The sequence below is a fragment of the Crassostrea angulata genome, chromosome 7, assembly GCF_025612915.1.
Source record: "Crassostrea angulata isolate pt1a10 chromosome 7, ASM2561291v2, whole genome shotgun sequence".
NCBI classification, from domain to species: Eukaryota; Metazoa; Mollusca; class Bivalvia; order Ostreida; family Ostreidae; genus Magallana; species Magallana angulata.
This window is the reverse complement of record NC_069117.1, coordinates 34,264,416-34,289,281: the sequence shown is the minus strand read 5'-3', so window position 1 is coordinate 34,289,281 and position 24,866 is coordinate 34,264,416. Positions and strand designations below refer to the sequence as shown.

Below are 24,866 nucleotides of genomic sequence, written 5' to 3'. Positions count from 1 at the left end.
TATTTGAATGCTATTGATGATGTTTAGTGTAGGAATGATGTAATTGTCGGGATATCGGCTAGACGGTGCGTAGGGGTGAACTCACTAAGACTCGGAAATATCGCGGCTATATTCTTGGGAAGTTCTGATCTCGGCTGCGTTTAGCAATGGACGACTTCCCGTATATGTATCTTTCAGAGGCTTTGATCTTCGTCAATTAGTTCCATATGTCAACCCAACACGGCTGGACATAGGTTATTGAATGAATACTCAGTCATTGTCTCTAGTAAATAAGTTTTTGTCTTTGTGTATTATTTCAAATTTTGATTACAATACTCTGTCCCGAGCTTTTGCTTCCACCAATTTTTGCTTGATATTTCGATAATAATAAATACATTTGTGCTAGAACTACGTTCATCCACTTATATGAAAAATGTCAAGATTATCTGTTTAGAAACGCCCCCTCTATTGCTTCAGGTTTCAATACACATCCAAAGATAGAAAGTCTACGGGGATTTTGCATTGTATCAGCCCTTAATAAGCCCGGATAATAACGTTGAAAAATTGCGCGAGGTATCCCAAGTACTTCCGAATGGAGAAAAGATGTAAACATTTCCCATTATAAATTTCCGTAAGAAATTTGTCTTCGTTCACACGTGAACTTTTATGAGTGAAAAATGATAATTGTTCAGTGAAGACATCTTGGACATATTCCTTTTTATCGATTTCAACTGTATTTCGTTCACGGGTATGTGTATTTTTATTAAAAATCATCAAAAAATGATGGAAGCAATAACTTAGGACAGACTATAGTATTCGAGGTAATTAGACTATAATTAAATAGATATCCTGAATACAAGAAAACAAGTAAATGTAAATCATTGCTGGCGAGAAAAAAATGTCTTATTCCTTGATTGTTTTTACGTTGCAATATTTTGAATTGGAATCAAGAAGGCTGCGTCGAAAGTCTTTCGTCGTTAAGCCCTTTATTGGCTGTACATATATTATCCAAATGCCGCGTTTCATTTAGAAATGAACTTACGGCTTACGGCCAATTTCATAAATTCTAATTATTCATCGGCTACATGTACAAAAAATCACTTATATACATGTATTATCAAAATATACCAACAGAGGTTTATATCATTTATGATAAATGTTCCAGTGTGAATTTTGTGCAAGAAGGGTCATTTAATGAAATTGAAAAAAAGTTACGACTTTATTATAAATTCTTTTGTGCACGCAGACCCTCTGTCTGTCGGCAAGCGATGGATGAGTTTGGCCCCACGACGATTCCTCTAATCAGTCTGCAGAAATCCGGCAATCAACGGGGGAAAAAATAAACCAGCTTGTAGACTTGTTGCGGACTGTAGGGATTATTAATTTTGATTTAAGCAAACCTATGAAAATTTTTATAAATGTCATGTTCCGAGGTAATAGGGAAGTTGGCCACGTCTTCTCGAAAGTAACAGGATGTTTACTAGTAGTTCAATTTCAGTAGTGATTTGTTTTCGTTCTTTCTTGCTTCCATTATAACTCTAACCTCAATTTAGTTTAGCGGACACTTGCTCATACGTCAATTTTGCAGTTTTCAGATTTATAATTGACACTCGCTTTTAATTAAGCACACCTATTGTCTATCCTTTTGTCTATTTCATTGCTGAATTATGAAGTTGAGCTCTTTCCATAAAATTGGCCATGTTACCTTAACAAAAAATAGATCCTCGATGCCTTGCTAACCAATGACTATGACTTGTTCACCATAGTAACCCGTGCTACACATGCATGCATGTCATGCGTACTAGCTTGGGCCAACTTTACCATGCTCAGTTTCAAATGAACAGGTTTTGCAAAAGTGTTTCTCTATAAGGACTTATTTTAAGGGGGAAAAAAAGTTATATGGCCCCAATATCACATTACCTTCTATAGAAACTCGTGTTTATGAAATAATTAGCTATACGAACACGTGTCTATATTTTGCTGATATATTTAAAGTCATAGCAATTGGTTACAATTTAAATAAACAACCTGTAGTTTAGGTATCCATAACAAGTTTCACTCGGCCATTCTTTGCAGCATTTGAAACACTATCCGCGCCCACCCCACCCAAGTTTTGTGGCAAGTAGACAAAACAGATTGCAAAAGGACTGTACATAAAAATCGATGTTTAACTTCTGTCTGAATAATATATGTGTATTTTTCTTTATTGCAGAGAGAAGTAAAGTAAAGGACTATGTAGATGTACGTTTTAATAAATGTAGGCAGATTAGCGCTTCTTTCACTAAAACACATGCTTGTTATTATTGTCAATAATTTATGTTCGTTTGAGTGCAACACATTAGAACATGAATAGGTTAAATCGCGTGGGTTTGGTAATGAAACTACATGCGAAAAAAGCACTTTTAAGAGTCCTTGTTTGGCATATCTAGAAGATTGACTGCAAAAATTCATTTCCGTGAAATAGATTGAAAAGATATTATTTTTAATTTTCTTTGAACTGAAAAATCATTTGTGTAACACTACATGAACGAGATTTTGGACTGTATGGCTAAAATGTTCCGAAGGATTGCATTCCATGCATACTACACATATTTACTGGGTTTCTAATAACTTGTTAATATGTCCAGTGGGAAATGTTGCATTTTATATAAAACCCACTCTAATGCTTGTTATTTGGTTTAACTGATGCATTGTCATATTGTTTTCTTCCAAATTAAAAGGATTAAAAAGATAAGGACTTTTCATGCACCAATTTTGTTTCCATTGCAATTCGTTTTTGTATTATATGTTAATTTTAGTTATAGCATTTTTGTGGTTGGAAGACCTCTTTTGTTTTATAGTTCTTGATTTTTTCTTCAGTTATTCCAGCCACTTTTGATGTATATAGTTAATAAATAAATGTTCTATATTTTGCGCCATTTTCAATAAATGACAACGTGATATGGAAACAAACAAGCTCTCCAGTGAGGGTTTTAACATTAATAGATAGTATGAATTTTTTAGATACATGTGGAATCTCGTTATTACGTCATTTTGTCACCTGTGGTTCTGTTGATATGGACAGTATAAATGCATCCTTTACTTTTTTTTAATACTGTCGTCCGTTTTTTAAGTCACTTTCCGTTGACACATACTTGATCGCTTTTGACAAGTCTTCGTTTATCCACAATGCTGTATATTTCCATTCACTAGACAAGGTAGCTGACGGAAAAATATGCGCCAGACTCAGAATTTGGTTACCTTGATCCAATGGTTGGAGTCTGGGTTATCTTTTAAGGCCAGTATATACGGTATGAGTTTTATTATATGACTTTGAGTACTTATATTATACAAAATCTTAACTGTGTGTACCAATTAAATTCAGTTTATCATAACATGCTTCGAACCATATATTTAAGATTTAAACTTGTACCAATCTTAAACATGCCTTGTTTTCAATTAATCGGACTGTGCATATTGTCCCCACCAGATGTAAGGGACAGTCATTGTACATATTGTACCCACCAGATGTAAGGGACAGTCATTGTACATATTGTACCCACCAGATGTAAGGGACAGTCATTGTACATATTGTACCCACCAGATGTAAGGGACAGTCATCGTACATATTGTCCCCATCAGATGTAAGGGACAGTCATTGTACATATTGTACCCACCAGATGTAAGGGACAGTCATTGTACATATTGTACCCACCAGATGTAAGGGACAGTCATTGTACATATTGTCCCCACCAGATGTAAGGGACAGTCATCGTACATATTGTACCCACCAGATGTAAGGGACAGTCATCGTACATATTGTCCCCATCAGATGTCAGGGACAGTCATTGTACATATTGTCACCGTCAGATGTAAGGGACAGTCATTGTACATATTGTACCCATCAGATGTAAGGGACAGTCATCGTACATATTGTCCCCATCAGATGTAAGGGACAGTCATTGTACATATTGTCCCCACCAGATGTAAGAGACAGTCCTCGATATAAATGAATACAGTATGTGTAGCGATACAGAAAAATATGAACATGTACCTCATAACAGGAAATGAGTTAATTTCGAATCCATATGCTTGTTCAGGATAAGTTTTCACTGTTACAGAAGTAAACTTCTCCTCCTCTTTTCCGTGTACTGAGAACAAATGTAGTTTAATAAAAAAAAGTACATTGTATGTGTCTATATGTAATGAAATTTGCAGGACATCGAGAGCAGAGTCCCCGCTTTGTCTTTTGTAACGTTAACGCGTTTTTTTCCCCAACCATATATTTGTCGAAAAAAAAATACTATTCAGACAAAATGCCAAAATATTCTGTGTAATAACAACAAAATCCAAATAACTCAAACCTCAGTATTGATGTGATAAAGATAGTACACGTCTCTTGGAAAGTTGGTGCTGTGATAATGAGCGTAAACATCGATTTGAACGGAATTTGTACGCAACGACGATTAATACATCTTGTCTAGACAGTGGCTAGACCAGAGTGAACTCATTCACAAAAACGATGTATTATAATAAGAATTTGTTTTAGATTAGATATATTCTAGATATTGTACGCGATGAATTAGGACCTGTTTTACACAGACTCAGTAAGAGTACCAACAAGCACGGCTTTTTGTTTGTCCGTCTATCTGTTTCTGTTAATTGTCTCGTCACGTGATTAACCTCTTTTATCATGGCTATTAGTTCTTCCGATCAATTCATCAGACAGGGTTGTTTGAGGGGATGTTTTAGACATCATAAGTATTAAGAGTACTGGTGAACTATGAGCTCATGACTCTGTGGGGTCATAACGGTAAATCTAATGAAAGATGTATGTACACCTGAATAGCACTCCAAGTCCTTGTGACCAAACTTAAACTAACGTGTTAGTGTATTATACGTGGCAGATTATTATATTGTATTGGTTGCGTTTTTTTAAGAAGAAAAGAAGAAAATAATTCAGAAAAGATTTTGATTTGGATCCCATTCCAATTTTCATAGAAGCAAGAATGCAACGCGTCAATATTGAGCATTGAACAATTGCCAGTTCAGTTTCTTCTTGACGTGTGTACAGCTTTTTCTTGATTGGGGAAGGATGCAAAGTATTTCAAAAATTGCAAACTGTACTAAGCTCCATATGAAACCAAAATGAATTAGTCAGTAATCTTCACCACCAACCACCAGCTTCACTACCCAAACTCCAACCCAAAATCCCTGCACAAGGTTACAGATTTACTCTTTCTTTGAGCTACATGTAGGTCGTAATGGCCAAAGGGGTCAACAACCAGTGGCACAGGTTATGTGTCTCAGATTTTACCCCCAAAAAATCTTTGTTAGAAAATTAATTTTATGAATTTTTGTGGATTATCATAAAAGCAAGTTAGTGGAGAATTTTCAAGTTTATACATATCGCATTTCTTCGGGTCATTTATAACTTTAGGCAACAAATGGGATGGGGTGAGTTTTTTTTCTTAGCTGTTGTAGGTAAAATATATATATAACTTGTAAATGTAACTTGTAATGTAAAAATTTAATTATTTCAGTAAAAAAATTAAATTATAAAAAAAAAATATAAATTAAAAAAGTGTGGAGACAAAAATTGAGAGACCGAAGCCATCATTGCAAGAAGAAAATGCATACATGTATGCATGATAATGAAACTCTTTTTGCCCTTCAGTGAAGGGCAGAAAAAAATGTCCATTATCAAATTCAGACATGGCATACATGAAATATTGAAAATGTAATGTTATATAGATCTGTTCAATTTGTTTAAAATGCTGAAGAAATGTTTCTAAATATAAAGCAATCTTAATTCTCAATGAAAATTATGTAGGAAAAATTGCAGAAAGCAATACACATACTATTTTCTGAGGACTCATCTATAAAATTATTAGACACAATCACGGGCACCTGACGTTATATTTCCAACTTCTCAAGTTAAAGAATATATCTCCTATATATTTTATTATTATAATATTTTATACAACATTAAAATTGCAGGCACGTAGCTTTGAAAGGGGGCATACTTATCCGAAAGGGGTAGTGCATAGTACCTAAATCTATTTTTCTCTAATTTAGAATTTTAAATCCTTCAAAATTCAATTTTCTATGTGTAAATTTCAAATAAAGTCTTGATTACTGTCTATTACATGAAAAAGCCCCCCCCCCCCCTCCCCCGAATGCTGGGGGTGCACATTGAAGTTGGAGGGAGAGACCAAAAGAAATTAATTATAGGAGAACTATATTCTGTTTTTAAATGACCACAGTTTCCTTTAATAAAAGAACGATATAACGAGGGATTACTTCAATTATTTGCACTATTATTTATTTATTTTAAACACTTTTAATTTATTTAATAAAAAACATTTTTTAAATCTGTTAAGTGAATTGTTAATTAATTTTTATCAATTTTACTAATGTCTTTAACTCATTGTTGAACAGTATATCAATGTAGGACTGGAAACATATTTTGTTATTATTTCATGACAAATCATTGCTGACGTCTTCTGTTCCTGTGTAGGCTGATGCAAATCAGCGATTCACCTAAGGCGAAAGCGGCGAAGGGAGATGAGGTTGGTACGGAAGCCCCCCCCCCTCCCCCCCGTTAAAAAACTGAACCCTGAAATTATATAAGTATATTTACATCTACCAAGTATTATTCCCTCTATTTCCTACGAAAACTTATAGTTAATTCATAACTCTCTAGAAACAGCCAGACTGAAATATACATGCCCCGTTTATCGATTGGTCGAAATCTACAGCGGCTGAAACTGAGAAGATTTTGACATGTCTGAAGTTGACACGCCCTGTTTATCGATTGGTCTAAACCTTCAGCGACCTACAAAATATCACGGACTGCACGAAGTAATCATGATGATGTCAGACTCAAAGTCTCACAGGAGACGATTTGACTGTTTCTTCTAGCTAACGTACTTATACACATGTACGTTAACAGTAATTTAGTGATTTTTACTTATTTTTTCATATTCAATTTATTAATTAGTTTAAAGAGAGATGTTAATATAAACAATTAAATGCTTTTTTTTGATGATTCATGCGGGTTATGAATGTAGCGATCATTGCAGGAAAAAATTACATATTTTATTGTTTAAATATATATATATATTCTTGTAGTACAACAAAAAAGGGGGAAAAATCGTCCCATAGGAAAATTCTTATTTGAATATTTTGCTTTGAAGTGAGTCATCTTGCTATTTGCCCAGTGGCTGTAATAAATTTAATGTTTACATATCAATTTATGTTCCCATTATTCAGAAATTAATATCGCCGTACCAAGTGGCAAATTACATGTATAGCTTTAACAGTTTCATTATAAACAGCATATTTTGTCCAGTAATCAAGATGAATTACAGCATGAATACTGATATATACTTATATATATATTATACACCTTGATAAAATGACTTGTAGGCTGTGCATAGCCTTTTAGCCTATTTGGAATATGATGCCACTGTGGTTGTTATGTATTTAAAAAAAAAACATGTATATACTTATTACACACTGATATAACACAGCTATTAATACCTATAGGAATCATTTAAAGGGGCATGGTCACGATTTTGGTCAAAAATTATTTTCCCGATTTTAATGTTTATAATGCCTCAGTAAGGCATTTTTATTAAGCAACCAAAATTAAAGTGTTATATGTTGAGTTATAAGCGAGTTACAGAGCTTACAATTCTTTGCTATGTAAACAAAGCTTTTGTTTACATTTTGAACGTTGAAGTGAAAACTCCAGTTTTAGACCGAAAATGAATGTGGTAAACGTAAACACCTGTTTATTTATGCTTAAATTGAACAAGAACAAGAAAAATCAGCTAGAAAAAGAACTTTTACCGGTATATTGAACTAATATAAACAAAAACAGGGCACGAGCCTTGTTTACATGACAAATAATTGCGAGCCCTGTATCTTGCTTATAACTGCACTACTGACACTCCAATTTCATTTGGTCATTGGAAATTCATTCCTAAAGCATCGTAAATAATAAATACAGAAAAAAAGAATTTGACTAAAATCGTGACCATGCTCCTTTAATGCTGATTCAATGAATTTTTGAACAAGAGAAAAATTGTTAGCTCCTATCAGTAATGTTGAATTAAGTATCCCATAGCCCCAAAGTAAAATGGAAATCGTCGTATATTGTTTATTATTACCATTTAACGTTACTACTACTTAACTTAACGTTAAAGTTTTAATTTAAAATCAAGATTGAGTAGACACTTCTGTCTCATTATAATGTGAGTAAAATATTTAAAGAATTTACCAAATGAAAAGTTAATGTATATATATAATGTGCATTTGTTTAAAGTTAATACTTATAATAAAGGTTTCCAACAGACTGAGTAGACTGAAGCGTCGGGCCTATATATACTGTAGTATATTAAAGGGACTTAGACACGATTCGATTTTAAATTTTCAAATTTTATTTTTCCATTTTCAATGTTCATAATGATAAATATAGAAGTTAATAATGCTATGTCAAAATTTGAAAGTCAAATACCAAGTTATAAGCAAGATACATAGTTCATTATTTTTTGTTTTGTAAACAATGCTTAAGTATTCTCATTGTTTACATCTGTGTTGTATTGGTGTAAGTTTCAATAAAATATAACTTTCTTTTGTTGATAGTATTTATGAAGATATTGAATTAGTTTAAATTGTTTTTTACAAGTCATTTTCTTTAAGAAATGGTAATTCTCTAGATTATATGTTTTGTTTAATTATATTAAACATTACAAATGTATATGTTTAACATAAGACTCGAGCCTTGTTTACATTACAATGATTTCTTACCTCGTACCTTGTAACTTGACTTTAACATTCAATATTTTGGTCAATCATTTAAAATGCAGGCACGTAACACCAGGGGGGCAGGGGGGGGGGGGGTCTGCATAAAATTAGCATATAAAATTTGAATTATCTTGGAGTCGCCCCCCTCCCACTTTTTTGGGAGTAGGTAAAAACTTGCAATTGGTATTAAAAAAACAGTAGTTAGGAGTGAAATTGAAGTTCTAGACTAGCCCCCCCCCCCCCCCCCCTACGGATAAGGATTTTGAAGATTTTAGAAAAGTCATTTTTTTTTTGCTTGTGAAGAATTTTTGGATGAGTCTGCCCCCCCCCCCCCACTTTCAAAAACGATGCTACGTGCCTGAAATGCGCCAGTAAACCAGTTTAGCCTATGCCTAAAAAATAAAAATAAATTTTTGAGGTCTCAAACCTTTTAACTGGATTACGATATAGTTAATCTTTATATTTCAATTTTTTTGTTCTCAATATCATTAGCTATTGTTAAATGAAATTGATAAGATAATATTCTCTATGTTTTAATGTCTATGTGCATTTTCTCATGGGAGTAATAACGTAAAGGCACTGTGTATGAATTTGTAGTTCCCGCCTCTGAGACTCTTCACAGACGGTCAAAATATAGTGCGCGATAAAGTATGTATGCCCTTAAACCAGTCTTTGATATATACCATGATTAAATCAATAAATAGTGGAATTACATAATGACTAGTGTTTCTTTTATCTACTGATAAATATATATTTTCTTTTTTTATGTATTAAAAAATGGCGTATGAATTGTTGCAGAAGTTGATATAGACGCTGTTCATTTCCGTAAGATGGTAAGTTGTCATTGAATGAAATTAACATAGAGTCCGTTATTAGAACATTTGAAATTTGAACAAAAATAATTCAATACGACGAAGGGCCATTGCAGCATTATATAATCTTTAGCTAATTGATTTCAGAAGCATGGCCAACATCAATGTTTGCCGTAGGCCTAACGTTACTTCTGGCCACAGCGCGAAACGAATTTTTTTAACGAGTGACGTTATGTTCCGTTATACTTTATAGAAGCAACACACCTACCGCGCTACTAAATTCCCTTTATTAATTATATGTAGCGTATTCTACAACCATTGATAAGCATTCATAACAACGTACAAGAACGTCTCCATTACAATCACTAAATTCTGTCACCTGTAACGTTAACGTTAATCTGCATAACGTTACTGTAATTTTTTTAGTCGAACGTTACAGTTGTATAATTTTCACTTTTCATTGATTTCGCATTTAATAAAGAGAGACAGCTGTATTTTAGACCAAGGGAGGCAACTTCGAAATGAATACTCTTCACAATTTATACCCACTCACTTTAACTCTATGAGTTAAATTATGAGTTCTTATCTCACTCAGGGGTGTGCAATTACCATCGCCCGACGCCCGGGGCTACCGATTTTAGAGGTCGGGCTAGCAAAAACATTAACTGTGGTAGCCCGTCGGGCTAGTAAATCATAACCAGAGTTGGCAAAATATGCCGGTAAATTTGCAGTGTCCTAGTAGGAAAAGTGTATCGTCATTGTTATCACAGAGGCATGATATCTGCTCCTTTTAAGTCATGATAGCCTAAACATTTCTTAAGCATTTTTTTCTCGTGCTACATTCTTCTGAGAAAAACACTCTGCTGTAAGTTTCACACTTTGAAGTTTTACCGACAGTGTTGACCTGACCAGTGGCTAGACGAGATAGTCACGCCTCACTGCACATGGCTTCCGTAGTTACCTGTGCAGCTGTTTCAAGTGACATCACTGTAAAATTATTCCTTTTTCTTTAATATGTATTCATTGGCTTTTTTAAATATAATTTTTTTTACAGAGAGAGAGAGAGAGAGAGTGAGAGAGAGAGAGAGAGAGATGCATTACAGAGATATCATAAATTTCTGCACTAACTATTCTCATGAACACATTTTAAAGTGACCTGCTTGGTGAATTAAAAAAAAATTCATATTTTGCATATTATTATTTGTGCATTTTCCATAATTTTAAATTAAAATTTACCATTACTTAATTAATTGCATAGTTGTATTTTGTAAATGGAAATTAAACAGGATAAAATGCATGCACACATACATAGTTGCAGTGATTTTATAGAGTCTGTTCACATTCACAATGTTATGTTTGGGTTTTATTATATAAACGGTACCCAAACCAATTTTGTAACTAAAATGTGAGAGATCAATGAAGTTGAATATTTTTGAACTAGTCTACCACAGAAAACATGCAAGTAATAAATATTTCGTATATTAATAATTATTACTAGTATCATACAGGGTTTTTTATAAAATGAAATGTCGACATGTCCGAAATAGTCTGGCTAGTAACTTTGAATCTTGGGCTAGTAACTTTGGTACTGCCACTAGCCCCTGGGCTAGTGGCCAAATTTTGTAATTGCACACCCCTGCTCACCTTTGCCAAAGGCTCAAGTGAGCTTTTCTTATCAAAGATTGTCCGTTATCTGTTGGCATCATTCATTGTTGTTGTGTAAACTTTTCACATTTTCATCTTCTCAAATGCCAATTTCAAGACAACCAAACTTGTCTGTTGTCTCAAAGCATTATTGGGTAAATGAGATGCAAGTTTGTTATTTATAACGTAGGGCCACGTCTTCTTTAAAAGGGAGATAATTGAGAATTTGTTGGTATTTTTAAAAAATCTTAATTCACAAAAACCATTTAGTTAGAAAAACTGAAACTTGTGTGGAAGCATCCTTAGGCTGTTAGGTGCTGTATATTCAAGTTTGTTGAAATCATGATCCCTTGGGGAAGGGTGGTCCATGATTTGGGGAAGGGGGTGTTTATGTAGGAATATATAGAGAAAATCTTTTAAAAAACTTATTCTCAAAGTCCAATTTGCCAGAAAAGCTGTACGTAACTTGAGGGGAAGTTGATATGGCATTGATGAAAGAAAAAATATGATGCAATTCTGTATTGACACCTCATCTTTTTATCAGAACTCAAAGGAACAATTTGTAATGGGAAATCATTCAGATGTATGATACTCAGGACACATTGCATAATTATTTAATGTAATTGTTATCATGATCTATCAAGCTCTCAAATAGCCTGTATGCTACATCTTGAAGAAATACAAGGTGTATATGTTTTCAGAAGAGAATTCCTGGTACATGTGATCTATTTTTATATTGTTTTAAATTTTGATAAACTATAAAAAATGAAATTTGTTGTTTTTACAGTTAAGATACTGAAAAATGTAAATATTTAATCATTATAAATCAATCATCAATATTATTATATAATTTGAAAAGCTGGAAGTTACTTTGTGCATTTCAGATAAGCTAAAAACAAAATGTCCTTTGCAAAGCATTCTGCGGGAGGTGGACCTGATCCACAGTCCCCCAGTACAAATGACTTGTTTTATGAACGAAGAGAAAGTGTCATCTATGCCAATCCCACCGCTGCAAAACCAGTACCGGGAGGCAGGAGGCGAAGCACAGTGAGCAGTGTGCTGACTACAGAAACTATCAAAGAGAGACAGGTAGGAGGCGATAAAAGAAACTGAAATTCGCCATATAATAATACTTTAAAATTATGATTTCATACTGCAGGTTCAATACCTGTGATATATTGGTTTTGAACTGGTGTATGCATACCAAATTTTTTAAATACCCGGTAGTGCCATTTCTAGAACTTTTTTTCATAGAGTGGGTCTGCATGTGCTGCATATTTTTGTCATTGTCAAAATAAGGTCTAATTGAAAACAAACCATTTTCTAAAATTGCAGTGATGACCCTTAGAAATATCATTTTGTATCCCAACAATTGGAACATTTTAAAAAACTGATATATAAGTCCGTAAATTTGCCATGATTTGTGGCTTTAGCATAAAATAACAGCTTTGAAATGGCTCAGCGGTTAGAACACCAGACCAGGTAACCTTGTAGATCGAGGCATTTTAGGTTGAGGATTTGATAACACCAAAAACTCCAGGCGTTTTTTTCTTTATCTCACCTGAGCTGAAAGCTCAAGTGAGCTATTCCGATCACATTTTGTCCGTCGTCCGTCCATCCGTCTGTCCGTCTGTAAACTTTTTACATTTTGAACTTCTTCTCCAAAACCGTTTGGCCAATTTCAACCAAATTTGGCACAAAGCATCCTTATGGGAAGGCAGATTTAATTTGCAAAAATGAAAGACCGATCTGTATTCAAAGCGGAGAAAACCTCGAAACTGTAGAAAAAGGGGGGTGCATTTTTAAAAATCTTCTTCTCAAGAACTACTGAGTCAATTTCAACGTAATTTAGCATAAATCGTCCTTAGGGGAAGGAAAATATAAATTGCAAAAATTAAGGGCTAATTCTGTTTCAAACTTGAGTACTTTACGAAAATAATAAGACAGAGAATGGGGGTCAATCAGTTTAACTTCGGGCTCGATGTTTCTTATATCGAAAACCAGTCTATGTTAGAGGCAACCATCTTGAACTGAAATGAATTTGCTTGTTGTGTCACAGTTTACGTGCGAAGGGAATATTTGAAACATCCAAAATATATTTGTGCTGTTTATGTGAAGTAAATTGAGGATAAATATTTCAATGCGTTTACATTTTCATTTGTAACGGTTTCAGCTTGTTTTGATTTTCGTTTAGCGTGTTTATAGACTATAGTTTCTTTTTTGTTTTGACTTGAGAGGAACCATCGTCTTTATTTTAGAATTTAAAATTATTACGTGTAGACCGGTAAATCAGACAGCTGATTGTTTACATGTACATGCGCGAAATCTGATACACTAACAACATATAAAATAATATTCATTATGTTGGTACATGTTATTCGGTACGATCTCTAAGTAATGATTGATTAATGCAACATGTTTTATTAAAATGCTCTGCAATTTCGATCTAAACAGAGATTATTCTTGGTGCTAGAAATACATAAGTATATAAATGATGAGAAATAAATTGTTTTTTCTTTGTTTTAGTGCATTTTTCTCTTGTTTTAATTGTTTACAAATTTCTATTCACTAATCTGTCAAGCTTCGAGTTATAAGCAAAATACAGAGCTTTGTGCACAATGCTACTCTATGTTTGTACACAAAGCTGAGGTTATGCTTTAGTTCAAGTGAGTTCGTTTATATTTTAAATTTAGCTATGCTGAATAGGAAGTACCAAGTTAAAAAATCTTAAGTTGAATGTAATAAACTCATGTGAACAAAAACATGACTCAAACCAAGCTATGTATCTTGCTTATAATTCTATGATTGACGCTGAAATTTTGGTTGATCAATAGAAATGTCTTGCTTAAAGGATGATATTCTGTAATTTCTTTCTGGTGTTCCTTCTTAAACGATGAATTGCATAAAATCTACACAAATTTTTGATAGTTTTTAGAACACAAATGAAAACGGCGTTCCTGAAACAGTTTCCATAGTCCTGACACATTATTATATAAATAAAGATAAAAGCATAAGCGTTGTTCTTAAAAAATAATTGCAGCGGAAAATCATCTTTGTAAACATTTGTTGTTTTTTAATAAAGATGAAAATAATGGATGGGCCTTGGTACAATAGAGCGACATGCCTGCCAATACATTGCTTTGAATTATAGCTCTTTAACATATGTAACAACATTTTTCAGTTATGTTTATTCATCAGTCAAGTTAGTAAGGATATGAAATGTCATACAAAATGAATTCATGCCTGGTAAACGACAATCGTTTATAATGGAGAAGGCCAATGGAATTATTCAATGTTTTTAGTTATTTATATTGCATATAATCTTATTTTCGGTAAAAATGGAATCATATAAAGGTCAAAGATAAAGTATATGCAAAAATGAATGTAAAATTCGGATATTCATTTTTGGTTAATCTACCGAGGGTCCATATGGCACAATATCCTTTGAACACCCATATAAGGCCTGTGTTGCTCAGGTGAGCGATGTGGCCCATTGGGCCTCTTGTTCTTTTTTTTTTTTTTATTAATGAAACTATTCAAACTGACTATAGATAAGATTTGTGCTATTGTAGATTTGTACTATATCATCAAAATAGATTTTAATGGGAAAAAACTAAATTGAAATTGTAGTTTATGATCAATCTAATGGGCATTTTTGCCATCTTATTCCACCCATCATCTTTCAAGTTGTAGTTTTTAAGCAATCAGTGTATGTTTATACATTTACATGGTAGTTTTAGTTGTTCTTGGACCAGAATAAAATGAATACTCATGGGCTTTCATGTCATGCAGACAACTGTAGGAAAGAAAAAAATAAAATGAAGGTCATAATTTTATTTAGCAAAAAGCCAAAGACCAAAGAGAAGTGAGAAGAATGTGCATGACTGCTGCACACAAGTATATAATCAAGTTAGTGGCCAACCACATTGGATTGGATCAGAGTGCTGTGGAAGAATTCATTTTAGATTCAGAGAGAGTGAGTAAATAGTTATTGGCTTTAAAACATTTGATGTTGCTTTCATATCTTTAGTTGTCAGTTGTGGGTGAAACACAAACAATTCAAAGTAGATTATTTATTGTTGCCATTTTGTGGCTGGATAGTTTCTTCAAACACTTGCATACCTGGCAGACATAGAGATCTGTAGATGTAACACATATTACTAACTTTAATTTGTTAAAACAGCACATGCAGCTGTTTAGTAGCTTCCTAGACAAAGATGGAGTTAGAAGTTTGAAGTTTTACTACCAAGAGTCTGTGATGCCTAGCATAGATGGTAAGCTTAGTTTGTACTTAATTTTAAGTTATAGTAATAACAGTGATTTGATGATGCCAAACCTGATTGATGATGAAAAATGTCAAATGCTTTGTGAAGAAATAACCAAGTACCGGGTAGTTCACTTTTTTTAAGGAGATATTTATTAACTTTGCTGATCTTAATTAGATAATCTGAATATAGTGAGATGTTTATTATGGCACTAAATAAAATGCATTTAGTAGTGTAACTCGAGGGTCCTTAGCTATGAACATAATGCACTTACAATCATTGTCTAAGAGCTATATCCAATGCAGTATCAGGTAGGCAGTATACAGTTGTTGACTGGGGTCGAGGGCAACAGTTGATCTGTTGGACCGGCTCGCAAACTGTTGCCCAAGGCTGAAGGCCGAGGGCAACAGTTTGCGAGCCGGTCCAACAGTTCAACTGTTGCCCGAGACACAGTCAACAACTGTTTTGTTATACCCCTCCTATTTTAATTAAAAAATCACTGATCTCATTGAAATTTAACAGGATTTTACTTAAACACTTGATATGGAGCAAAGAATAAATTGTTCAACTGTTACCTGAGACACAATTAACAACGGTTTAGTTATATCCCTACTTATATAAGTATGTTATAACTAATTTATCATTATATATATTTAATAAAAAGAAACACTCATCTCACTAATATTAACAAGATTTTATTTGAACACTTATATGGAACATATAATGAATAAATAATAGTTCAATTGTTGAATAATCAGGTAAATTATTATAAAAAAAAATATCACAGTACATCTGATTAAAATTATCACATTTGCAATGTGTGAAGATATTTAAAATGTGTTTATAAGCTTGAAGTAAAAGCAGAATTAATAAACAGTTAAACAATAGTTAACAACTTTAAAATAAAACTACAAAAAATGTACATGAAATTAAATTATGATCACAGACATTTTAAAAAATTGCACAAGTTTTAAAAAAATTGAGTACATTAAAAACATTTGTAGCTAACATTTTGTAAACAAATAACTTCAACAGCAAACTTTAATAAAATTAAATACATGTAACATCAAACACCCAAAAGATTCCTACAGGCACTTTTTTCATACATACAGCAAGTTATGCATACAATTTAGTTATTGTGTATTGTAATGTTGCAGCCATGGAAAGAAAAAACAGATTTAGCTGTTTTAACATTAGGAATGCTGATTCCAGTTTCATGAAGATTTCCAAACATGGGGTTGTCAAGAATGGCAGCTAAATCTCTGTCATCAACATCGACAATGTCCTGGAGTTCTTGCACATTTGAGGCTAAATCTGGCATTAAATTGTTCTCAATTTGTTGAAGGGGTGTATGTTGAATTGGCGCGGACTTGCATACGGATAATTTTGTTGTTAAGGCATCTGACATATTGCGTTTTTTGGAATTGCTTAATTTGGAGGAATAATGTTTTAAGCTGCTTTCTGATTTATGTTTAGAAATACCAATAATGTGTCGAGACTCGTAGCCACATTCATCCAGCATGGTTATGCAGGTGGCTCGTATGCAATGATTAGTATACACACATGTAAGTCCTGCATCTTTGCTAATCCTCTGCATCATACTTCCTAAGACATTCTTTCCAACAACCATATTGTCATACCAAACAGGTGAATGATCATCAATGCTTGTCTTTGGACGTTGCCATAGAGAGTCGCAGTCTGCATTTAGCTTGGCGATATACTTCTCAAAACTCATAACTGGACAATTGGAATTTCCTACAAAATATTAAACAGAATCACAATTTTTAATACATGTATTTGCATTGTCATTTTGTATATATATCATCTAAATATATATGTGTGTAATACATTTTAGGATAAATTAAATAGAAAAAAAAAGTTTTAATTATGCACACATTTATTTTGTTATATATAAACTTGACATGAATTCTTAGCAAATATGAATAGACAATTAAGGGCTTATATGCACTCACCGGGTTGCTCATACATCCTTCCTCCATCCTGGTCATCATCATTACAATTCAGACCTCTATGATTCTTTGTTAGCTTTGCAGTGGTGCATGCGACATACCTCCTGCTGTCATGGTCCTTCCGGATTACATAGTCACTCTTTTTCATTCCACGAAGATTTTCTCTTCCTCGGTTGCAAAAGTACAACATTATTTCAAAGAAAACTTTCTGTTGAAGGGACTTAGGACTGTCACAACTAAACACACCGTTTTTGTACAAAATTTCCAGGTCTTGTTCGCTTATTACTTCTTATGCTGCACCTCTCCAACACCCTCCTTCTTTATTTGGACCATGGCGGCGAAGAAAATGTCGTTTGCTGGTTTAAATCTAGCGTCGTTAATGATGTCAACTTCGTGCGATTTTTCGAACGATTTCTGTAATCCATACCTTATGGAAATCATCGACTTTTTTGCATACATGGAGCCGTCTTTCTTCCTCGCAGCGCAATAAAACTTCCTGAGAACTTCCACGATTTCTTCACATGATTTATCTTTTAAAAGATGTAGGGACAGGTCAAGCGTTGATAGATAATCATTCAGTATATTTTCTGCAGTTTTTACAACATTTTTGGTATTCTTACTGTCTCTACTTTCCAAACTTGATCTTATTTCCTCTTCTGAAGCTTCGCCAAACCGAGCAGCGGCAGCCATGTTTGTATACCAAACGACAGGAAAGATAACTCGTTTTCGCGGAATGTGACGTCACCAGTCAACAGTCTTTTTTAACAGTCGATTTTAACAGTTCCAATCTAACAGTTCCAGTCCAACAGTCAAAATGCTGGACTTTTTTTCGTATAGAGTTATATAGTAACTGTTTTACAGGGGTATAACAATAAGAAATGTTGATCAATTCAATCTCAAATAAAAGCAGTTCTTCAATCCAAGAATATGTACATTATAAATTTTTTTAATCTAAACTTTACTTGTATTCTACATGTAGTTTGCAGATGTATTCAATTTTGCTCTTTGTTTATAAAAAAAAGTCATTAAAATTGAGTTGTCAAACACTGTAAAGACAAATTTTGTTGATAACATGGATACAAAAAAATACATTTTAACTATATTACAATAGCTCCAGAAAGTGACTGATATTTTGAATTGATGCAGATTGTGGTCGAACAATTCATGGAGTAGCTAAAGGCACCGTGATGATGAGAGTGTTGGTGACCAGTGGGACTGGAGACAAACTAAGGGGGTCCTGTGTGTATTTCCTGAGAACTAACACAGACATTAACATCACCAGCAAAAACATGGAATCGGTACGTTAATTGTATCTTATTTCAAAAGGGTTTTTCTAAAGGGTTGATTTATTGTTTTGTCACAAACTTTCTGGCGGGTGGGCGGGCGGGCGGCTGCCAAAAGGGTACCCTCATTGTACGGATACCCGGTAACTCCTCCTACAGTTTTCAAGATAGGAAGTTGTTCTTTTGCAGATCAATTGTACATATATCAGAGGTGTGCATATTGCTAAGATTTTGATATCCAATAATTTTTGAAAAAAATACCATCTTTTGAACTTAGTCATTTTTTGGCAAAATATTGCATATAGTGTACCCTCATTGTACAGATAACTACTCTTACAGTTTTCAAGATAGGAAGTTCGTTGTTCTTTTGCAGATCAATTGTACATATATCAGAGGTGTGCATATTGCTAAGATTTTGATATCCAATAATTTTTGAAAAAAAACCCAGCTTTTGAACTTAGTCATTTTTTGGCAAAATATTGCATATAGGGTACTCCATTTCACTGGATACGGGTTGACATGGATTATGGATACAGTTCACATAAATGAAAACCTGATTTGCTGTCACATTGACAGCTTTTCATTTGTCTTTAATTTGAAATTGAAATTACATTGAGAATCTATTTTAACTTAGAATAATGGGTGTTTAAATTGTTATTTGAAAACACATGAAATTTGATATTCAATTTTAGGAAATCTTCTTTGGATACCTAGATATGAATCAAAACTCAGGAATGTTGTCTGCATTTGAATCTGTGTTGGCTAGTGTGTATTTGCCAGCAATGAAAGCATACTCCAGATGGGGAGAGTTGGAAGAATCTCCCCAAGGAAGGAAGACAAAAAAACACTTCATTGACAATTTTGACAATTTTCTAATGTATCTAAGGAGTAAGTTTTCTTTTACAAATTATACAAATTTTTTAAATAACTATATTTTCCATTTTTAATTTGTTTATGTTTTTCAAATTTTGATTGATTTAATACTAGTTCTTATATATTGAAACATTAGTATTTGTTTGATAATATGTATCTATCTTCAAAAGGTGCTCAAGCTAATTCAGGAGAAGGAGTTCGTTTGGCCAAAAATACAAGTGAAAAGGTCAATCTGAAAGAGATAAAAACTGTCTCGGATTGTATTCCAATATCATCCAATCCAGATATTGTGGCAGATATGGAAGACTTAGCATCAACATGGTGCAAGCAAATTGAGCAGGTAAATTATGTCTACCAAAAAGAAAGAAAAACAAGTGTTAATTGTTTCAATATTTTACATAGCTGAAACTGTGCCAAATAATAGAAGACTTGACAGAAACCTTGTAGATCAATATTACAGAGAATGTGAAATCAGCCAGTCTCACTGGCAAAACTGGTAAATATTTTAAATATCTGGTAATTTTTCTTATTTAATCGGTCAGAACGACTGGTAATATAAAAATGACCAATTCAAGACTTAACCTCATTACGAGCAGGATGTAAATGTTTGCAAACTTTTGTTAACAAAACTACAATCTCTCGGAAGTCTCTGAAAAGCACCTCAAATGTCATCATCAGAAACCCACGGTCGGTCTCGCTTCTCTTACCTCGAGGTAAAAGAAGCGAGACCGACTGTGGGTTTCCGACAATGCTCAAATGTATTATAACCATATGTTAGAATTTTATACAACATTGAGTCGTAGACTGGTTCTCTGTCTCTATTGACGAAAGATTGCTATATCAGACAGGCATTGCCTGCAGTCTAAATGGAGTCACTTTGTATTAAGTCAAGTATTGGCTAGATAACCTTGTGTGTCACTTCACTTTTAGGGTATATCATTGACTTTAATAAAGTTTAGCCAACATATTATCAGATCGTAAAATGGATAGTGTTGATTTCAAGTTTTAAAATGGGGGTTGTCATGGATGCCTATGTATAAAAAATATAAATATAATGCAAGAAAGGTCTAAATTTTTGACTGCTATGATTTAAACAAAAATATCTAATTTGTGAAACCTTTCCAAGTCCACTGATTTCAGGAAAAACTTATCCTTGTATAAGAGTAATTTGGTGTTCCTAAAATACTATTTAAAACCACATGTTGTGGACTTCGTTTTTGTGGAAATTGATAAAATGCTTGTGACCTGTTACTTTTCATTTTAAATTACAAAACCCCACGAAATAAGAAAAAGGAAATCAATTATTAAGTCATATAAATCTTGACGTCATATCTGAAATAAAGGGTATTTAGTGTTATGTTACAATAAAAATCTGTGATTTATCTCCCTTTAACCGCAAACTTTACTTTAAAGATCTCTTTCATCCAAAATACTAATATATTAAAGAATTTGTTTCTTTACAATGTAACTGAATATTTATTAATCATTCCAAACCCCCAAAAAAGTTTTAACAAGTTTATTCCCCATTACTGTATTAAAAATGCAAGGATTTTTCATTCAATACTTTTGTGAGAAGGAGGTATCAAAGATTATTGAGAACTTAACATGATACTTTATGGTTATTGATAAATATAATTCAGTTGCTGAAATATAGATCTAAAATATGTATGTAGTATTTTGTATTGAAAGATTTTAGCTGAGAGTGATCAAATGAGGAAAGAAGCTGATGATACAGGTCCCTTAGCAGAATTGGAGCATTGGAGACAGCTTATGGCCAGATTTAATGCACTGCTGGAGCAAATTAAGAGTCATGAGTGTAGAATAGTCATCAATATCTTGAATGTAGCACGGTCAAAGGTTTTAAGGGTAAGAATTTTAAGGATCACCTTCTTAACTCTGATTTTTATCAATAAATTAATAATCTCTGATTGCATTGGATATCATCTTTTCCTTGAAGCGGTATGTAAAGATCGTGGGTAACGATATTGGTTAAAGTGATTTCAAAATTTGTCTTTAATTATATTCAATTGTTAAATTATTAGAAATGGAGGGATCTTGACAAAAGAATTACAGACAATGCCAATGAAGCAAAAGACAATGTGAAATTTCTGTATACGCTTGAAAAGTACTGTGAACCATTGTACCACTGTGATCCAGTAAGTAAAAATCAGATTGTACTGAATAATATATATAAAGAAGAAAAATGCATTTTACTTATCTTCAAATAACTGTTGATGTTGTCTTTTGAACCAGATTTCAATGATTGATTGTTTGCCTGGTCTAATTAATGCCATCAGAATGATACATAGTATATCCAGATACTACAACACATCAGAAAGAATGACATCCCTTTTTATTAAGGTAAGTTTATCTGTGCTCTATAAAATCAATATAATGTTAGATTTAATTTAAACAAAGGTTTGGGGATATATAGGAATCAGCATATATAATTATATACACTGTCTATAGTTGCTGTCTGTAAATACGTTTTCAGGGCCACAATGTGAACTAGTTTTTGTAAGCTGTCTTGTATAGATAAAGAAAATTATTATTATTATTATTATAATCACCTTGTCCATTTGGGATTGCATGTACCATGTTACATAGAAAATGAAATGTTATTTAATTTAGGGCTGGGACGATACTGTACCTAGCCGAGTTGGTACATATCACGATACATGAGATGAGATATGATACATATCACGGTACATTGCAACTAAATGAAAACATGAATAAGGGTTTAAAATTAATTCAATCTGTCGATGTATTACTGCATGTCCAAATTTTTTTTATTACATTTAAAATGAGCTTTGCACAATATACAAATTACTTTAGTCTCGAATACACTACTTTTATATAAACAAGTAATCCAAAAGTTTTCCACACTCCAAATTTAGCTTCTTAACAGTTTTGACAACTTTACGAGGTTTTCCCCCATCTTTGTACTTTCATATTAGGCGCGCGGACTAAAAATAGCCGATGTATGAAGCTTGGATATTTTTGGAAAATAAAAATAAAGTTTGTGTAGGTATCATTGTATTAATGGTAAATGTATCGATCCAAATATCGTCAAAATAAATACCTTGATGCACCTGTGCATCTGTGGATCGTCCCATCCCTATTAATTAAATTGTTTAGAACTAACTTTTCTTTGAATTCAATCTGAATTTCAGGTCACAAACCAGATGGTGACAGCCTGCAAGACCTATATCAATGGAGATGGAATGACAAGACTATGGGAACAACCTAGACAGCCACTGATAGAAAAACTTCAGCATTGTGTATCCTTGTACAAAAACTACCAAGCCATTTTTCAGAGGACAAAGGAGAAAATAGAAGCAACACCTGGAGAAAAGCCATTTGAGTTTTCTGAAATGTACATTTTTGGAAAGTTTGAGACCTTTTGTCGAAGGCTTGACAAGGTATGATCCAATTTTCATTAGTTTCTCTGAACTAAAGGGATTTTTGTGAAAATTTTTATATCTATTTTGCTGGGTAGGAGGAAATTTTTTGATTTAAATTTAGACTAAATAGTTTGATACTTGCATATATGTGTCATTAATTAATCAACGCTTTGTAGATCATCTCCTTGTTGAATTACATTGAGTCATTTTCCTCCCTATCTGATTGCAAAATTGAAGGCATGGATGCATTTGCATCAAGGTTTGGACAAATATATGGAAGCATCAAGAAAAAACCATATGATATTTTGGACCAAAGAAAAACTGACTTTGATGGTGATTTTGAGGATTTTCTCAGACAAATGAGAGATTTAGAGGTAAAATATACTGTATGTTTTCTTGATGTCAATATTTTTTAAAGCTGAAGGATTTCAGAATGACACAGTAATTTTTATTACCCACCCCCCCCCCCCCCACCCCCACCAACACTTTTTTTATACTAGGTCCAGAGTTTTTGCTTCCACCACTTTTTGCTTGATATTTTGATAGGGATCATAAATTCCTTTGTGTTCAAACTACATTCAGTGGTTCACCCACTATTATGAAAAATGGAAAAATGTCCAGATCATTTGTTTTGAAACGCCCCTATACCGCTTCAGTGTTCCATACACAACCTAAACTAAAAACTCTATGGGGAGTTTGCATTGAATCTGCCATGTAATAGCCCGTATGATAACGTTGAAAAATTGTGCGAGTTATTCCGAGGGAGTTCCGAATTATGAAAATTTTAAGATCTCAACATTTCCGATTATAAATCTCCATAAGAAATTTGTTTCCATTCCTGTGAACTTTTATGAGTGAAAAATGATAATTTATCAAATGAATGAGGATATCTTGGATATTTTCCCTTTTATCAATTTCAACATTATTGCTTTCACAGGTAAGTGTGTTTTTATTAAAAATCATCAAAAAGTGATGGAATTAATAACTTGGGACAGGCTATAATGGATAAATTTAGAGGAGGATGTAATGATTGTTAAGTTAGTTTGTCCATCTGACTTTCATGTATTGTGTGTCATGATAATGATCTTTGGACATTGATCATCATCAATATGACTTTCATGTCTGGTCCATAACTTTTGTGAGAAGAAACTATCTGAGGTTCATGCAGGGTACAAAGGTTGCCTATGACCTGAGGGTTTTCATGACCCTGACCATTACTGGAGATAATTTGCCTTTAATTATCATACGCAGTCAAAATATATTTTAAATAATGAAATATTTTGTCTTTTGTAGGTCAATATTCAAAATTTCATGGATGTGTGCTTCCAAAAAACACCGTCAGCTTTCCAAGCCTTGCAACTTTTGAATAGGTAATTTTCGGGCTCAAAATTCATGCTTGTCATCTTTCCATTTCTACCCAGGAGTTTGGGCAACCTGGTTATTAAACAGTTTGCACAAAAGTAAAAATCTTATTGATAAATTGTATAACAGCTTGAAATTATCATACTCTGGAAAGGAAAGTTACTGTGGAATCATTAGATTTCGTGGTGGCTCAATTTTCGTGGAATTCGTGGTTACCTCTCATCCACGAATTAACATCCTCCCCGAATTAATAAAATAGCTAGGGCTTTAAAGTCATATTCCCTTTTGTAGGTATAAGAAAATATACGAAAATACCTCCCCACGAACCTGTAAAATTTAAGCAATCCACGAAAATTGCCCCCCACGAATTTTAATGATTCCACAGTATCTTATGATATTCAGGAATTGTCTAGTTTTTATTTACCTGGTAATTTTACCCCGCTCCGAAGGTGAAGGGGGTATACTGTTTTACCCTTGTGTG

The 24,866-nt window shown here is 33.3% G+C and overlaps 2 protein-coding genes across 4 annotated transcripts in view; one reads left to right on the top strand and one right to left on the bottom strand.

The window, feature by feature from the left end:
- Positions 1-3,154: 3,154 nt before the first annotated feature.
- The window catches only part of LOC128155461 (dynein axonemal heavy chain 8-like), a 160,603-nt gene continuing 138,891 nt past the window's right edge, over positions 3,155-24,866 (top strand). For 2 of the 3 annotated variants that reach the window (XR_008239603.1, XM_052817169.1), the window contains exons 1-13: positions 9,560-9,605; positions 12,113-12,317; positions 15,070-15,204; positions 15,412-15,502; positions 18,610-18,761; positions 19,439-19,634; positions 19,790-19,959; positions 21,309-21,485; positions 21,662-21,775; positions 21,873-21,980; positions 22,793-23,041; positions 23,200-23,397; positions 24,317-24,393. Coding sequence is in view for 2 of the 3 variants with exons in the window: in XM_052817169.1 (XP_052673129.1) it covers positions 12,129-12,317; positions 15,070-15,204; positions 15,412-15,502; positions 18,610-18,761; positions 19,439-19,634; positions 19,790-19,959; positions 21,309-21,485; positions 21,662-21,775; positions 21,873-21,980; positions 22,793-23,041; positions 23,200-23,397; positions 24,317-24,393 (1,856 nt within the window). In the remaining variant the exon portion in view is untranslated. Of the gene's footprint in view, positions 3,270-9,559; positions 9,606-12,112; positions 12,318-15,069; positions 15,205-15,411; positions 15,503-18,609; positions 18,762-19,438; positions 19,635-19,789; positions 19,960-21,308; positions 21,486-21,661; positions 21,776-21,872; positions 21,981-22,792; positions 23,042-23,199; positions 23,398-24,316; positions 24,394-24,866 lie in introns of those variants that run through there. The other variant, XM_052817170.1, reaches the window with a different exon arrangement.
- Positions 16,337-17,740, bottom strand: LOC128155462 (uncharacterized). The gene is made up of 2 exons (XM_052817171.1): positions 17,467-17,740; positions 16,337-17,248 (listed from the first exon to the last, which is right to left on the bottom strand). Exons 1-2 carry the CDS (start codon positions 17,651-17,653, stop codon positions 16,623-16,625), a joined length of 813 nt encoding a protein of 270 aa, XP_052673131.1. The 5' UTR covers positions 17,654-17,740; the 3' UTR covers positions 16,337-16,622.

Coding starts and splice junctions, on each gene's coding strand:
- LOC128155462 (XM_052817171.1), bottom strand. CDS start 17,653: ATGTTGTACTTTTGCAACCGAGGAAGAGAAAATCTTCGTGGAATGAAA. Junction 17,249..17,466: donor AAGGATGTATGAGCAACCCG/GTGAGTGCATAT, acceptor AATATTTTGTAG/GAAATTCCAATTGTCCAGTT.